The 17772-nt window shown below is 42.8% G+C and overlaps 1 protein-coding gene across 10 annotated transcripts in view; it reads right to left on the bottom strand.

Annotated features, from left to right (window-relative positions):
- FAM13C (family with sequence similarity 13 member C) overlaps positions 1-17772 on the bottom strand; it is a 277891-nt gene that overhangs the window by 19314 nt on the left and 240805 nt on the right. For all 10 annotated transcript variants that reach the window (XR_013814709.1, XM_079793129.1, XM_079793128.1 and 7 more), the window contains 2 exons: positions 16544-16628; positions 75-285 (listed from right to left, as the gene is read on the bottom strand). Coding sequence is in view for 9 of the 10 variants with exons in the window: in XM_079793129.1 (XP_079649255.1) it covers positions 75-285; positions 16544-16628 (296 nt within the window). In the remaining variant the exon portion in view is untranslated. The remainder of the gene's footprint in view (positions 1-74; positions 286-16543; positions 16629-17772) is intronic.

The following is a 17772-nucleotide window of genomic DNA, read 5'->3' as shown; positions in this document are numbered from 1 at the left end:
TCATTTGGATTTGTAAATGTAGTATTTAAAAAACTGCATGAAATGAAGACAAGAACAAAACAAGGTTTGCTCACATCATAAACTGCTGAGCGCTGGGTGGAGAAGGGGCTGATTCAGGGTCTAAGTTGAACCTCTGGCTTTGGCTGAAGATGGAGCATCGCGGCGACAGCAGCGGGTTGTCACCATCAGTGATGTGATAGAGCAGCCGGCTGGTCCCCATAGGCTGGAGGTCTTCCGGTGCACTGTCTGCTCCATTCTGCCCGTCTTTGTGGACTGGCGCAGGGTCTGAGGAAACAAGATAAGTCATCAAGACTCAGAAGGGAGAGAAGGCTTGAGACTGTCATATTCCTAAATAAGGATCATCAACAGTCATTCTCTCTTGCCTCTTTGTTATTTCTTCCTTCTGGGAATATGAAGGCTTTCAAAACACTGTCATGTTTGTTCTCACAGAACCATGATAAAAAAACAATTGTGTACAAAGCCATCAGCAACAACAAAATGGAAACACAAATTGTTTCAGTATGAGTAATAGAATCAGCATAGCCCAAAACTACAAAAATCCTATTTCATATTATCTATAATAATAAAAGCATAATATGCTAATTAGACCAGATGACCTTCTGGACGAAGCCGGGGCTGCGAGGGAAGCCCGGGTCCTGGGTGCAGGAGGGAAGCCTGGGTCTTGGGTGCCAGAGGGAAGCTGGTGCCAGCAGCTAGGGGAAGGAAGGCCTACTCTTGCACGAATTTCATGCATCGGGCCTCTAGTTTGTATTATGTTGAAGGATGAATTACAAAATGTTTAGTGAAAGAAAAAAAAAACAACAATAAAATGAAGCTGGAACAAAAGATGATAGATTAGAAGGAAGAAAAGAGGTAACACAATTGCCAGTGAAGGAAGAGAGAAGAGAAAACAAAAAAAAAGGAAGAGAGGAGTCCCCAGACAGAAATGTATTCAGCAGTCATTAAAATGATGGAGAACTCTGCTTATCAACATGGAATAATGTTCAAAATATGCTACATGAAAAACACAGATTTCAAAACAAAACAGGAATTATGTGTGTGTACACACACACACACACACACACACACACTCACACATTAGGTCCTTGAGTTACGTTGGAGATCAGTTCCTATGGCACAACGTAACGCAATTTTCACCATAAGTCGGAACCCACCTACATAAGAACCTACATCACTCACATGGAGCATATACACAGCAGTAATGAAGTGAAACAGTAAAAAAAAAATTAAAAGAAAGATAACAATTCCTGACCTTTACTTGTGGTAAATAAATAATAAAAAAAATAAAGCACATATGTACATACATCGAAATGACGATACTTTTTTTAAAATAAATAAATGGGAGATGGCGGTGTAACCATGAAACAACAAACGTCAAGTCCAACGTAACCCAAGGACTGTCTGTATATATCATAGATTTGGGTGTAGAAATAAATGCACTGAAAGATCAAAGAAGCTACACAGCACTTACAAAGCATGGTGAAATTCTAATGATTCTGTTTCTTCTCCAAAATTTTAGGAAACATTTCATTTTGGACAAAAACAAAACACAAGAACAAAACCTTCTCCAATCACTCTTCGTGCTTAGACAGCCCTGTGCCTGAATTCTCACTGTAATTATTCATTCCCTTTTAAAATGAGCTCATTAGCTCCCCACCCCAGGGTCGGTCTAGATGTGGGCAACCCATGTTACAGAAGTCAGGGCAAGCAAAACGGGGAACATTAGGACATGAGTCTCTCCCTCGCAGGGCTCCGTACAGTTATTCAGGAAGCAACCAAAGCCAGCTTTTTCAGTTATACCCAGCAAACAAGTCAGGACAACCAGAGGCTTTCTCTTACTCCTACTACCCCAAAAAAGAGGAAAACACAGATTATCTGGGTGAAAAAGCAGAATCTGAAAATACTGACAATCCACTTTTCCAAAATAAACACTGATCACAATTTGGTACTAGGTGAATCTTAATCAGGTTTAGAATGACTTGTGTTCTGTAGAGCCAGAAATGCAATTTGCTTTGTGTCAGCATCAAAGGTCTGATTAGGTTCTTGTGTGTTTTCAGTTGGCGTCTTCCTGTTGGACTGTAGACCAGGAGGGTGACTGACATGTCCTAGTGTGCCTTTGAAGCTCACTGACAGCACTTCTGTCAGTGGCTGAGGCTAGTCAGAACTGGACAGGATGAAGGCTGGGGAAGAGCTGGAATAGATGGATGCCAGGGCCCAGACCCACAGGCAAGGTGTGTGCTGCTGTGACTGACACAACTCACCACAGGCAACACTCTTGCTAAGAATAATTTACCCCAAAACAGTGTGGTTCTGGCAGGAGCCCTGAAGAATTACTAATCAATAAATCACAGCATACACTAACAATCACCTTCAAAACCCAGCAGGAGGCATCGGGGTTCCTTTCCCAAATCCTTTTCTTAAGACAACAGGCTTAAACCATCTAAAAAGAAATGCATTTTATTCTATTACCTGTTTCTGGGTAGTATCTTTTGATGATAATGACGGGGAAGAAAATAATCTTTAGCAAGTACCTGGAACTGGCATGTTTTCGTTGAAATGGGAAAGGTCTGAGGCCTTCAATCCTTCAGCTCAGCTGTGACCACCCCTTTTCCCCCCCCCCCTCTTAAAACTCACAGGAGTCTCTTGGTGCTGTTTTCTAACGCTATATGAGGGCACTTGGATTCCCAGCCATATGACTGAGGTGGAGGCAAGAAAAGTGCTCAGCTTCTGAAACCCTGAGTCCCAAGATGTAACTTCATAGAATCACAGATTACTATGAATGGCTCTTTTTTAACTGCACGGCAATAGTAGCTGTAAACCTCCAGTTACATGGCATCTGCTTCCTTGGGGTATGCAAATAATTTACCAGTGCTGCCTAATTAGCATCCTGATCCCCAGGCCCCTACCTCACCACGGACAGAAGCAGTGAGCCAGAAAGGTCTCAAAGTGACCAGTTGAAAACCAACAGAGTCAAAAACTCGTCATTTGGAATCATCTTAGGTCTTTGTCCAAACTTCCCATTGGAGCTGAGAAGGCTTGATTAAATCAGCTGGAGCATGTTTACGTGTGCGCTTGTGCAGACAGAATCACTGAGCTCCTTGTTCCGGAGAGGCCAGCGTAGATGCAGAGCCAGCCATCGCTGCTGCCATCTGGGACCCGAGCCCAGGCCACCACGGAGACTCGTCCCCAACAGGGAGAAGCTGATGGCAGTATTAACTCGGGTGGCTGCTGATGGTTCCCTGGGGGCACATGACTTTTCCTTCCCAAGGAAGGGACAGCTTTGCCAGGGCCCGTGTTGTGATGCAGTGGGGTTTAGAGGGAGGGGTCTGGGAACCAGGAGTCACGGCGTGCCTGTACTCTCTCCTGGGGCTCCAGTAGGGTCATCGACCTTGTCCAGCCGTCGTACAGGGCTGTGATAGAAAAGGAGGCCCGCTTTGTACCAGTATCTTGCCTATAATTAACAGTACTGTATTGTACATTTTAAAAGTTGTTAAAAATGTAGATCTCATGAATGTGTTCTTACAACAATAAAAAATGCTTTTTCTTCTTTTTTTTCTGATTTGTATTTTCTAAAATTTCTGTAACAAAAAGTCAACTTTATAAGGAGGAAAAAACAATAAAAGTTAATATTAAAACTTTTTAAAAGGAAAATAAGCCTTCTTGAGAAAAGAAGTGAGAAACCACCACAGAGGGGGTACAACAGAGGGCAAAGATAGTTTGAATCCCACGTCTACCACTTGTTGAGAGACTTCACAAATAATGGACCTTTTTGAACCTCAATTTTTATACCTCTAAAATTAGGAGAATAATGGTGCCTGCCTCAAAAGACTGAGAATGAAATGAAACTATCTTCCCCAAATTTTTGCTATATCACATAAATCATTTTTTACTATATATATAATGTGTGTGTGTGTGTGTGTGTGTGTGTGTGTGTGTGTGTGTATCCTATATAATAAAAGCCTAATATGCAAATCAACCAAACAGCAGAACAACTGCTGGGACAACTGGTGGAACGACCGGTCGCTATTAAGTGCACTGACCACCCAAGGGCAGACGCTCAATGCAGGAGCTGCCCCCAGCCTGCAGGCCCCAGGCCATCCAAGTAGGGTGCCAGCGGGACCCCCCCCCCATCACCCCATGGGTAGGGCAGGGATGGACAGCAAATGGGCAGCGCAGCCCCATGATCGCCCCATCAAGGCAGGTGCCAGCAGAGGGAGGTGACTGGTGGTGGCAGTGGGGGGGCAGGGCCGGCGAGTGGGCGGTGCCAGGCCGGCCAAGGCGGGTGTCAGGGGGCCCCTGGATTGCCCTGCCAGTCACCCCACAGATTGGCCCTGATCACTGGCCAGGCCTAGGGACCCTACCCATGCATGATTTTCATGCACTGGGCCTCTAGTCCTATCTAATAAAGAGGGAATATGCTAATTGACCCTCACTCCATCGCAAAGGTGGCGGCACCCACAGCCAATAAGGTGGTAATATGCTAATTGACTGCTACGCCCTCAAAGATGGCAGCACCCACAGCCACAAGATGACGGTGTCCAGTCCCCTCAGCCCTGCTGGGGCGGCAGGTGCACAGCAAGACCGGGCCTGCCCCCAGGTGGCCCAGCCGTTCCACACACCTGCCTCAGGAATTCCCCAGTCTCCCAGCTGACCAGGGCAAGCCCGAGGCATAGGCAAGCCTTGGATGGTGCTGCCCTGGATGGTGCTGCCCAGCAGTCCAGGGCCAGCCCGAGGCTCAGGTAATCAGGGCTGGCTGAAGCTTGTGCTGCCGGCAGTGGCAGCAGCCGAGGTGTGATGGGGCGTCGCCTTCCCCTGATCACCGGGTCTCCTCCCGCCCCTGAGGGCTCCTGGACTGTGAGAGGGGCCAGGCCAGACTGAGGGACCCCCCTCCAGTGCATGAATTTTTCATGCACCAGGCCTCTAGTATATATATAAAAGAATTACATGTTATATACATAAAAGTTACATATTTATTATGTATTTTATAGATTAATTTCAACCTACAGCTTTTTAAAATTTCAGCTTCATCCTAGGCCACAATGGCCAATAAATCATGAATTTGATGTGCTAGTTACATTTTTTTTCTACCAATACACATTAAAATAAATTCCTATCAAAACTAATAATGTTCACCCATGCATCCTTTGTATAGCTATGTTTTTGGTGAAACATTGATAGGGCATAGAAACTGCTAAAAAAAAAAAGTAACTATAAAAACTATCATTGTAATAATATCATCAAAGTAAGAAAACTGAATATTACCTTCTCTTATTGAACAACAACTATACCCTATAGCAGTGATGGTGAACCTATGACACACGTGTCAGCACTGACACACGTAGCCATCTCTGATGACACGCGGCCGCTGAAGCGGCCGCATGCTGAGGATGAAACAAATGCGGCTCCTGAGGATGAAACATTTGCAAAATAATGTTTTTTCCTCAAAGTGACACACTACCCGAGTTATGCTCAGTTTTTTGGCGAAGTTTGACACACCAAGCTCAAAAGGTTGCCCATCACTGCCCTATAGGAATCTCTATGGGATTAATATTTGAAATGAGAACCAACATGCCCATCAGCATGCTGTCCTTCTACCAGTTCTTATTTATAAATTAGAGGCCCAGTGCACAAAATTCATGCATTCGGGATGGGGGGGCGGGTTCCTCAGCCTGGCCTGTGTGCCCTCTCAGAGTCCAGGAGCCCTCGGGGGATGTCTGACTGACAGTTTAGGGGAGCGGGCCTAAACTGTCAGTCGGACTTCCTTAGCTCTGCCACGGAGGCTGAAGAGGCTCCCCGCCACCGCCACTGTGCTCGCCAGCCATGAGCCTCGCTCAGGGCCTCTGGCTGAGCAGCGCTCCCCCTGTGGGAGCACACTGACCACCAGGGGGGCAGCTCCTGCATTGTGCATCTGCTCCCTGGTCGTCAGTGTGCTTCATAGCAACCAGTTTTTCCGCCATTGAGTCAATTTGCATATTGGCCCTTTATTATATAGGATAAGAATAATAATCGTATATACTATTTATGGAGTGACTCTCTATGTCCTCCAACTTGTCATAAGAGTTTTTGCATGTATTTAATTTTCATAACAACCACATGAGACTGGTAGTAATACGATCTCCATTCTAAATGCAATAGGGAAGGTGGTGTGACTGTGTTAAGTTCATTCAGGGAGGGTTTGACTAGTGCCCATGGTAGAAGACTCCACACCTCTAACCCTGGGAGCCAAAGAGTGTGTCTGGCAGCCCACTCACTGAGCCACTGGGAACATAGAGAAGAGAAGTAATTATCATTAGTGTGTGAAGGCCAAGAGACCACTTCTGATCTGGCGGCAACCCCAGGCAGAAGCAGATGCTGTATTACAGCTGTTAAATGAGTTAGTAATACTTAAAAATATCTCTTTCTAATGTAAATTTTTAAAGCCTTTCAAAATTTAAGTAAACCTCTATCTGCAACCACTTGAGATGGATTGTTGAGATCTGAGTAATAAATTAGTCATTGTCTTACGGATTTGTTAATTTGTACTCTTGGGTTTGCTCATTGTGGTGGGCTCACAGGTAACATTCAGGTACTTTCCAAAATGTCAAACACCAGCCTTTGCTGGTTTTAAAAGCCAAATGAGCCCAAAGCATGACTCTAATGAGGATCCAGCATCAGAGTTCCCAGTCAGCCTCACACCAAGAGCGCCACCAAGACAAAACACAAAGTAACCCAAAACATCTGATGGAAACAAGAGGTTTGGTTTGGGAGATGCTGAATTTGAGTGCCTAAAGGCAGTAGGGGTTAAATACAGGGTCATTAGAGAGAACACAGTTAAGCCTGAAGTCACCCCAATAAGTAACCCTGGGGAAACTGATGAGCTCTTTTGCTCAGAGGCCACAGAGAGGAGAAGTGCTATCTCCAAGGTTAGGATGGACAGATGAAGAGGGGTTCCAGGTTAGTGAGGCTGACCAAGTAGAGTGGTGGGAGGTCGGCACTTCAAGCAGGTTCCTGTGTGCCAGCTTCTGTGGATGGCCCCCAAAAACATCATGGAGCTAGAGGCCTGGGAAGTTTGCCACCCTGAAAGCAGGGCTGGGCTTTACAACAGGCACCCTGCAGGTAGATCCCAAGAGGCAGTTTTCCACCATGGATAAGCATAGGCTATGCACTCAGAAACACCTAGATTCAAACCCCAGTTTTGCCATACGTGTACACATTACTCAATCTTTTTCAAACACAGTTTTCCCATCTGTATAATGGGAATTCATTCAACAAATGCTTATTGGCCATCTACTATATGCCAACTCCTGTTTAAGGTGAGAATGACAACAATATCTACCTCATAAATTGTTGGGAGGATTAAAAAAAGGGCATCTCAAGTGCTTAGGACAGTGCCTAAGGACAGGGGGCATAATTAATCCATCAATAAATGTTCATTGTTCTTTTGTACTCACTGGTGGTATCCTTTATATAGTTAGAGAACTCGGGAAGAGAGCCTGCCAGGGAGGGAGAGATGAGTTCATTTCTGGATGCTTTGAGTTAAGAAGCATTTGGGGTTAACCAGTTGGAGGTGCCCAGTAGGCCCTGGATATGTGTGGGTATGGAGCACAGGAGACAGAGCCTTACTGGGTTCAGGGTCAGAACACGCTTCCCCAAAACCCACTTCTAGAGTGGGGTGAGGCTGTGAGCCTCGTTTTCATTTTGAAGAAGCCAATGTACTGATTTCAATTAAAATGAACAGGCAATAGATTAGGGTACTGGGTTAGTTGAGCAATGAGAAATTCCAAAATCCTTCCTAAAAACCAGAAAATTGAATGGGCCAAGAAGCTTTGGCTCAGATTTACTTATTCCTTGCCTCTGCATTTTTGGTTACAATCTTGTAATTAAATTTCCATCAGTAAACACAGATCCAGGTTTTGTTTTTTTGAGTAGTTCTGAAGTTAAGTTTAATCCAATCATTCCTGTTTCCTAGAGAATTATAGGAGGATAATTTTGGAATTTTTTTTTCTTGAGTCACTGCTATTACACCTAACATATACTTTTTACCAAGTAAACATAACATTTAAATCGCAGAAGTCCATAAATACATAAACCTTGAGGGCATATTGTAACTGATTACTTTCAAAATCCAGTAATAACTTATATACACTTTCATAAAAGACTTTTAAAGTGGTGGTATTTTTTTTTTTGTATTTTCATTGCCTCAGTGATAAAAATAAGGAATAAATGACCTCCAAAGGCCCAAACAAAGGAAAATCACATTGTTATTTGCATAGCATATTGTTTACAATATCATTTTGGGAGGTGTCAACAGTTTGAACTCACACAAGTTTTGCAGAATGATAACGATATTCAATAACTAAGTATCTAGATACAATTCAATAATTAACTATGCTTAAATTTCACACCATAATCAGTTTAGCATAGGAAAATCCCAAAGGAAAAGGATGGAGGCAGTAAAGACCCCTGGATGGCATGGAGACAGAGGAAGGCAAAGAGGCCAGGGAGTGGGTGAGGAAGAGCATCAGCCAGAAAGCTGTGCAGGGAGAACAAGGAAGAGAGCAGAGACACCATGGTGGTGGGGATGGCCGGAAGAAAGGCGAGGCAGGGTGACAAAGCTGAGTCTGCTCTGAGGAAACGTGCAGTGGAACTGACTTCCGGCCTGTAGAAGACGGAGGTCTTCAGCTGTTCGTGACTTCTACCCTAAATCAGAACCGTACTGCGGGCTGCGGAAACATGACTCACGCTGAGGGCAGGTGGGACCACTCCTGTCCCAGCGGCATTGGAAGAAATCCATCCTTTGCATTTTTCTGTAGAACATCTCAGGCAGGGATAATTCATACTTTTAGTGGCAGTTTCTATACCGCACCAAACCAAATGCCCAACTTGGGGAGGAAAAGAAGAAACAATCTTGTAGACAAACCTACCAAGCTACTAGATGAATCTTTTCAGTTTCCTCTGACTAGTCAAGACTTATTCCTCTGCCTCTATGCACACTGTCAAAGAATGGCTGAGAAATAAGCAAGGGAAGTGGCCAATGAACAGTGTCTGAACTCTGAAAACATCTTTTTTGCTTCCTGTTTCACAAAAGCGGAGCCACATGCTCAGATTACAGAGCTCTGCCTGAGCTGAGTGGCCAGGGAAAGAGTTCGCATCACCACTGACAGTGCCCGAGATTCGGACACGCCCTCTTGGGGAACAGAAAGCTGGGTGTTGTGATGCTGGTCATTGTTCAGCCTAAAGGACTCCCCAGGTCTTCTAGTTGATACAAGCACACTGATCACCTCAGTGGTTTCAACTAATAAAAATGTGCTTTTAAGACAACAAGAGCCATTTTCAAAAGAAAGTTTTCATTTATGAGCTGATGTACTTTGCAGAAGGAAACTTAAATATACAAAACAAACAGGAAGACTACTGAAGGAAATTCTAACTTTCCATGGGGGCTGTATCTATACTAGGCTCCCACACCAGTTAGACGAAAGCAGTAAAAAAAAAAAAAAAAAAAAAAAAAAAAATGAATCCCCACCCCACACAGACAGAGCCAAAGAAAAGTAAGATTCTTGGGGAACTGGAAGAGACAGGAGAGGTTGTCCACTGTGGACCAGCAGGGCGGGGCTGGGGGCATGGCCAGAGGAGTGTCAGACACCGAGCATCTAGCCTTGCCATCTGGTCACACCCAGATTGTACTCTTCATAAGCGTGGGAAGGAAGAATGACCAGCAAGGAAGGTTTAAAATGGCTCTAATATATGGGAAATTATGTGCAGGGAAATTGGGTATGTGAGAATTCTCTGTACTGTCTGCTCAATTTTTAAAAATCATAAAACTGATCTTAAAAATAAAATCTATTAATTTAAAAGAAATGACTATAAGCCTGTTTGTTATGCTTGGGCTGACATGCCACTTGCTCACTGTTGTTATGTCCTGGGCCAGGCAAGCCTTGTCACTCAGAATCCTCCTTTTTAAAGGGTTGTAGTGAGGAAAATTGAAAAATGTGTGTTACCACAGTCCTTGGCCTGCCTTAAAACCCGAATTAAAAAAAATTTAAATAATCACCTAGAAGTTTCAGCTGTAGAACTGATATTCTCTTTCCCTCCAAGGCAATTACAGAAACAGCCTCAGAGAATTATACTGTCATCTATGAATTTTGAAATCATTTAAAAATATTTTGTTTGGAAAACAAGTGGTTAATATGAAGCTCCCTCTTTCAGAGACTATGAAGCATCAGAGAAAAAAATTATTAACAGTAAAGATCTTTCCAGCCAAGTTATGTCATAGTTTTATCACAGGATAGATTTTATGGTAATACATGTATTTTCAACTGTAATAGAGGTAATTATTCAGCCATCACCTGTATAGATTATTGCTGTTAGAAATACCTTTTGCTTAAGGAAGACAGTGTAATGTCAATCATATGCAAACTCTGGAGGGGACCTAGGGAATGAAGAGTATTAATAGTGTATAGACACCTTGAAAGTAGTTGGAAATTATGATAGAGTAGATATTTAAAGACAAATGTAAGCAGTATCAACTGGAGGAAAGGCAACCTAAGCTCTGAATATTGCAAAAATGCCCAGCTTTTAAAATAATGAAAGCTGACATTTATTGAGCATTTACCATGGGGGATATGCTAAGAGCCTCATACGCATTTAGCTACATCATTCCCACAACAGTCCTAAGAAGTAGATACTATCCTTTTCCCATTTTAAAGAAAAGGAAACTGAAGCAGAGAGAGATCAAATAACCTGTCCAAGATCACCCAACTTGCACATCAAATTCTGCAAAGATCTGTTTCTGAACAAGGCAGAACCAAAAAATATAACTTACTTGGGCTTTCAAGAAATCTATGGCAGTTTTTCATATCAGACGTTTAAAAACAAAACCAAATGATGATTGGATTAAATGTTCTGCAATGGATACAAAATCTACTTAACAATATGCAGCAAAGCACAGGGATGAATTAGTATCTTTATGATGAACAGGTCAGTACTAACACTTGCAAATGGATCCTGGAATAATCTTATTTTTACATTTCAGAAATGACATGAAAGAGGAAGTTGAGCCATGAGTTTGAGTCTGCAGATGATGTTGATATTTTTCAAAGAGTAGAATGCTAAGCAACCACAGAAAAAGCCCACAAACCATGAGGAGGCTTAACAGTACAGATGACCTTCACTGTGGGCCAGTAGGCAACACAGCTGCAGAAAACAAATCCATCTACTCTTTAAAAATAAGTGCAAAAAAAAAGAATTAAAACAAATAAAAATAGAATAGTAAGCACTAAACTATTAGTCTGATAGGTAATGGGATTTTTTTTGGAGATCTTATGGAATACACAGAAATGACAAAAAGGTCAAGAAAATAGTGAAAATCAAGAGTTTTAAAAACAATACAACAAACATAATTACTTTGTAATTATTTTATAAAACACCCCAAGCCAATATGTTTTTAGGTATTCATTCATTTTTTATGGAGATCATTGTAGTTTCACATAAAGTTGTAAGAAATAAATCCCTTGTAAACTTTGCCCAATTTCCCCCAATAGTAAAAGTATAACACCTGTACCCATATGCACAAATAAGATTCTATTTCATTCCATCTGGAATACACTATGCAGGTCAGGAAGCCCCTGTTCATTGCCTTTCCTCCCAAACCCCACAACTTGGCAGCAAGTTGCATTAACTCTTCAAGTTTACTTGCTCATCTTGCATCTGGGGATAATAATGGCACCTGCTCTCAGAAATTGTTAGCTAATGCTGATGTTAATTTAAAATCTTTTAAAGTAGTTTCTAAACCTTGAAACTATTGACATTTTGGGCCAGACAGTTCTCTGCTGGAGCAGTGGGAGTGGTGAGGAGGTCCTGTGCCTTGCAGGATGTTCAGTAGCATCCCAGACCTCCACCCACTAGATGCCAATAGCACTCACCCTCCAACTGTGACACCAAAAGTACATGTAAAGATTGTCAAATATCCCCAAGGGTGTGGAGAGGAAATCAGCTCTGGTCAATGTTTTGAAAATCACTTCTTTTAAAGGAACCACTTTAGGACATCAAGAGGAAATACTACTTTCCACATAGAAGCCATTATTTTAGTTAAAGCAACCAGTAGTACACACTGAAAGTACAAAAAGGCTCAAGAAAGATTTAGAAATAACACACACACACACACACACACACACACACACACACACACACCCATAATGAATAAAGTTTCTCAAAGATATTTGGAATTCTGTGCAATTCTGAGGTTAAAGTAATAGAAACCACCTCTTGACTTTCTAAGACTGTCTGAGGCTGCTGCCAGACCCAATAAAACATCAAACTATGGGGATGATCAGCCTCATCTATTGGGGTGCCTGAGATGCTCCAGTTCCAGAAATCCAATTATAAACTACACCTGCAGCCAGAGCACATTCACGGCACCCTTAGAGGAGCACCATGTTCTAGAAAGTGCTCCTGAATCTCCCTGCACCGAAGATTCACCAGGGGAGCTCTTCAAACCTAGAGATTTTCAGGCCTCATCTTTATATTTTAATTTTGTAGTTTAAGATGGTGAGCTCAGACATTTGTAAGTTTAATATGTACTCCCAAGTAATTGGGAACTTATGGTCAAGTGGCCAGTGTCTTAAAATGTGAAAGAGAAGGACCTCTTTGACTCTGTTTCACCTCAACTTCAACATTAGGAAGATACCTATGGATCACGCAGGATCCTTTATGGGAATAATTATAGACTCTAAATTGACAGACTACGTTAGTGTTCTCTAATGATCAACATCAGCAACAAGGCTCTTGCCTAAATGAAAAGTTCCACTTGAAAAAAATCAAGATTTTATAATAAAAGAATTAATCAGGTATTTCTAATTATTTCTAGTAATAAGTCTTCAGTTATCTTGTGACAGTTTTTGCTACAAAATCTGTGCCATCAATCATCTGTGGTCAGACAGAACCAGGGTTACTCTGCTTAGTCATGTGAAACATCAAACAATCCTCATGCATACTTTGAAAGTGACAAGCAGTTAAAAAGACAACCTCATTCCATTTTTCGTTCACAACATCAAAATAGATGCTTAATAATGCCACAGAGGAAACATTTGTTTCAGCTCTAAGAGGCTATTCATTCAGTTAGAGGGATTTTTAGCCCAAGTGTTGTATGTTATTTTCAACCTACAAGTGGGGTGGCTAGCTGTCCTGGATTGCCTGGGACTGAGGATTTCCCAGCATGTAGAACTTTTAGTGCTAAAACAAACAAACAAAAAACGGTCCTGGGCAAAGAAGACATTTGGTTACACTAAGGACAGTTCCAAAGATGCCTTGTAGCTGGTTCCCTCTCTATCACTTTTCCTTAAGGGCCTCTACACCCCTCAAATCTGGGTCTGTCCCCATCCCTTGTCCAGGTCCCCATCCCACCAATTTCTGGCCTGTAGACTTGGGTGCCTAAGCACCTTTCTCCTTCTGATGTAAATGGACTAAGCTGACTGGACACAGACCCTGAGTTATATGTCCTGTGGTCTGTAAGCCTCTTCCCGTTGACGACATGGATGACACTGAGGTGAGGCAGAGGCAAAGAAACCCTGAGAGAACCTGCCCTTCTCTCTCATAATTCAAAACACTGTCAGTTGAAGAGTGGTTCCCAATATTAGGGAGTAAGTTTATGAAATGTAAAGAGTCCAGGACTGTCCAGAGATGAGTACTGAGGAGCCCATATTTGAAAAGCCTCCCGGTCATCATGATGTGCAGGGAGGTTCAGGAACACTATCCAGAACCCAGTGCCTCCCAGGGCTGCCAGGACTGTGCTCTGACTGCAAGTGCTGTGTTTAGTTGGATTTCTAGAACAGGGACTATTTCAGGTAATTTACTAAGGGGGACTGACCTTTGCAACCTATAAATCCAATTAAAAGTCAATATTTTGATCTCAAGACATAGAGACTACTATACTTTGCTCAGACCATCATTTCAGATGCCCACTTAAGTCATGCCCTAATTAAGTCTAAAGTAAGTTTGAAATCTACTTAAGTAATATCAATTTATATTTATGAATGTTTGTTTTTAATGGTTAATTGATAGTATATTTATAACAAGGTATTCCTGTAAATATCACTTGGATTTTGTCTTTGTCACTAATTATTGATATTAACAATTATCAATTGAATATTCATATACACATAAATCTCAGGGCTAGATGCTAGACTTTTAGAGAAATTTTTAAGTCACTATAATCTTTTATAGACTTATGGCCATCTGTGCTAATTTTATGCAATCAAACTCTCAATCGGGAATTTATATACACATACAAACAACTAAAGTTTCAGAGATCACTCCTGATATCCATTCACAGCCCCAAATTAAGAAATGCTGATCTACTATGGGAAAATTTTTTTTTTCCTTTTGAAAAAAGGATTATAAAATGTATGGCCTTCCTATAAGTGTGTCTTGGAAACCAAAAAAGACCAAACCACCCCATAACTTAAAAGTCTCTTCCAAACTCCTGTCACTCATTTTATATCAAAGGGTTTTACTTTAAAATTAGAGAAAAACAATGTGTCAAAGTATTGCATGGTCCAATATAGGGGCTGGAGTTTCTTCACTTTCCCCACATCAACTCCCATACAGTCATGTTAGTTAATGGAGACTCCTTACCAATAAGCTCAACAAAGATGAGAAACATCAGGATGGGCTTTATCTTTGAAAACATGCAAGAGCTGTTGCTGCCTACTGCAGAGAGAGAGAGAGAGAGAGAGAGAGAGAGAGAGAGAGAGAGAGAGAGAGAGAGAGAGAGAGAGGAAATCTTTTTCATAGACTCTCTTAGAAGGACTCAGACTTCCCAGATTCACCTATATTTTGGAAAATCCAACATCCAACCCACAGGCCTTATCTGTGAGGAGCCTTCTGCCTGTATCTCCCATTTAACACTTAACATGGAATATATTGACAGCTCCTTTGTATGAGCAATTCTGATGTAAACTCAGCATGTATTCCCCTTCGACAAGGAGTGTTAATAAGCTTGTACAAACTCCAGTCCATCTAGAATGAGAAAATGCAAAACTATTCTTGACCTTTTGAAAAAATAACAAACCTATACACACAAAAAACTCATGATTAAAAATATACATATAATGGGGGGAAGGGGACATCCATAATACTCTCCATAATAAAAATTAAAAATACATATATCCATATCTTATTAAACACTCTTTCCCAGACACTTGTGCACAATATAGAACATCATCAGGTAATTCAAAAGTTAATTTGTATTTGGCGTGAGTCTTCTCTACAGTTTTGAATGCTGTTTGTTGGGGTTGGTGAAAGAAGAAGGGCATTGTCTAATAATCTGAATAAAATCCCTAATTGGGTTGACACTGGCTCCTGCCCAATTTTACTTGCATCTCATCCAAACACAATGGCCAACAGAGCAGGGGAGCCTCACCAGGCAACAAGGACAGCCAGCTGGCCACCTGCATCCGTGGGGAAAACACTACTTGCTAGCAGGATTATCTTAGGCCTCAGTGTCCTTACTGTACTGAATAGTTTTATTTCACAGGTCAGTTTGGGAATTTAACATAATAGAGACAAAATGCTCAGACCAGTGCCTGGATCATAGAAAGTCTTCAGTAATAACAGTAGCTACCAATCAATAGCTATTAACCACTGTTACTAATAAACATTCCAAAACTGGAGAAGAGTATTTTGCCTGCTTATACCACATGGGTCTGTTTTCAACAGTAACGTCTTAAATGTACTATCAGTAATGGTACTAAAATAGATCACTTTGTAAATCTCTTCCTGCAATTCCTGGAGATAGGGGTCAGCTCATGAAGCAAGCTCACCTATTTCTACCATCGATCCAGACACCAGTCTGCATACCTGACCCATTTGTGCTCTCATTTCTACTCAAATAAGTTAGTGTTTCTCTCCTATGTCTTCCTGGGAGTATTAATTTGTCTCCTGCTTGTTAGCCACCCTACCATCCCCTAGATTAAAACTAGAGGAACTAACTTCTCAACACAGAAATTAATGCTAAAGAAACGAGACAGAACAAGACAATATGGGATCAGAATGAGTATACCACTCTCCTCCACTTTCCCTGTGTTACAGACCATCTTACGAGCAATATAGAAGAAAGGAAACAGCAATGTTGAAATTCTCCCATCCCTCAACACCTCAAAAATGTCATGAGTCTCAAAACTCACGAGTTGCAAGCAAGATTATCTAAGTCCAGCAATATAAAATAAGGACTTGTTTGCCTCAGGATACCACACAGGAAAATGAAGTCTAGGAGTTGTGATGGGTACTTTTCCCCTGACCCCTCCCCCCCTCCTCATTTCTGTAAGTCTGACTCTGACTGTTGGCCCCCAGCTGAAGAGAAGGTTCTATGTCAGAACACATCTTAATTCCTCCTGCTCCCTCTCAGCTCCCCTGGGGGTAACCCAAGCACCTCTTCAGCTTTCATGTTGCACCAGGTACCCTTTCCCACAGTGGTTTAGGATGAAGCAGCAAAAGCTAAACTATTCTGAGAGTACAAATGAGGACCTCCCCCCGCCCAGCCTCTTACCTGCAGCATCAGCCCCTTCGGCAGGCACACTCTGGGTGGACGCTGGGGCTGGGTCCTTGATTCCATGCACCTGAACAGCTTCTTCCTGGTTTGTCAAAAACGCAGAGCACAGATCAGTTTCGAGGGCTTGGAGCTTCAGCAAGGAATTCTGCCAGCAAAAGCAGAACATCGGGCTAGCTAAGTAGATGGCTAACGCACAACAGTGGGTCTGCAGATCTTGCAAACAGCCTTCTCCAGTGCGTGCCAGGAAGAGGGTTGTGGGCACAGCTGCTTCAGGCAGAGGTGGTTGTGCCAGAATCAGCTTGCATTAGTCCTCATGCAGCCTCAGTTTCTGCCTCATTTAAAACCTAACGTACGTGGGTTATCAGGGACACATGGGACTAGTGATTTCGTCAGCAAGAGACGCTGCAGCCAGAAAACCAATCTGAGAAGGTGTCTGCTTCCCGGGTGCTGGAGGCTTTACGTTCTGCAAGTGTTTCATTCATTGTGCTGACATCAGGAGCAGATGACATTGGCCCCTCCCAGGCTACCATTCACAAAAGCCAGCATCCCTACACCGCAAAGACTGCAGCAGACCGCAGTGCACAAAGAGTTACTGCTGCAGAGGCCACCTGGCATCTGGGAGCTGCTTTGGGGCTCCCTTATCTACATTTGTATGTGGGAGTTGTGTGCTTGTGAGTGTGTGTGTATGTGTGTGTGTGTGCGCGCGCGTGCGTGTGTGTGCGTGTCTCCTGAAGTTACTTCTCTCACTTGGAATGTTTGCAGTGGCCTTTGATCAAGAACAGAATAGGTGGAGTGAGGAAAATGATCTTGGTCATTTAGTGTGGGCCAAGGAGAAGCAATTTATCTTTCATAGCTCCCAGCACAAGCTCTCCCTTGGTTCTTAAAAAGAACAAAGTCATACAGACTGACGCACATATCCTGCCATGATGCAGATGCCCAGCAAATTAATTCCAACCAGGTGAAAGTGAGTCACGCCTGAGTCCCCAGCAAGGCACCACTCCCCCGCAGCTGGGAAGCTCTGCAGGCCTCAGCAGCTCCTCCACCCACCAGGCTCCTGGCAGGAGCAGCTACCTGGAGTGGAGCCACTGGTCCTTTCTTTACTATGACCCTCCAGCACACACACACACTCCGACTCACACCCCACCATCTACATACCCTATTCCCCGCACACCCTCACATCTGCTTCACCTCAATACCCTATTCCTGCACATCCCCATCCCCAGCCT

This window comes from Cnephaeus nilssonii (assembly GCF_951640355.1).
Source record: "Cnephaeus nilssonii genome assembly, chromosome: 16".
NCBI lineage: Eukaryota > Metazoa > Chordata > Mammalia > Chiroptera > Vespertilionidae > Cnephaeus > Cnephaeus nilssonii.
The sequence above is the reverse complement of the archived record's forward strand: the minus strand, read 5'-3'. Positions and strand labels throughout refer to the sequence as shown.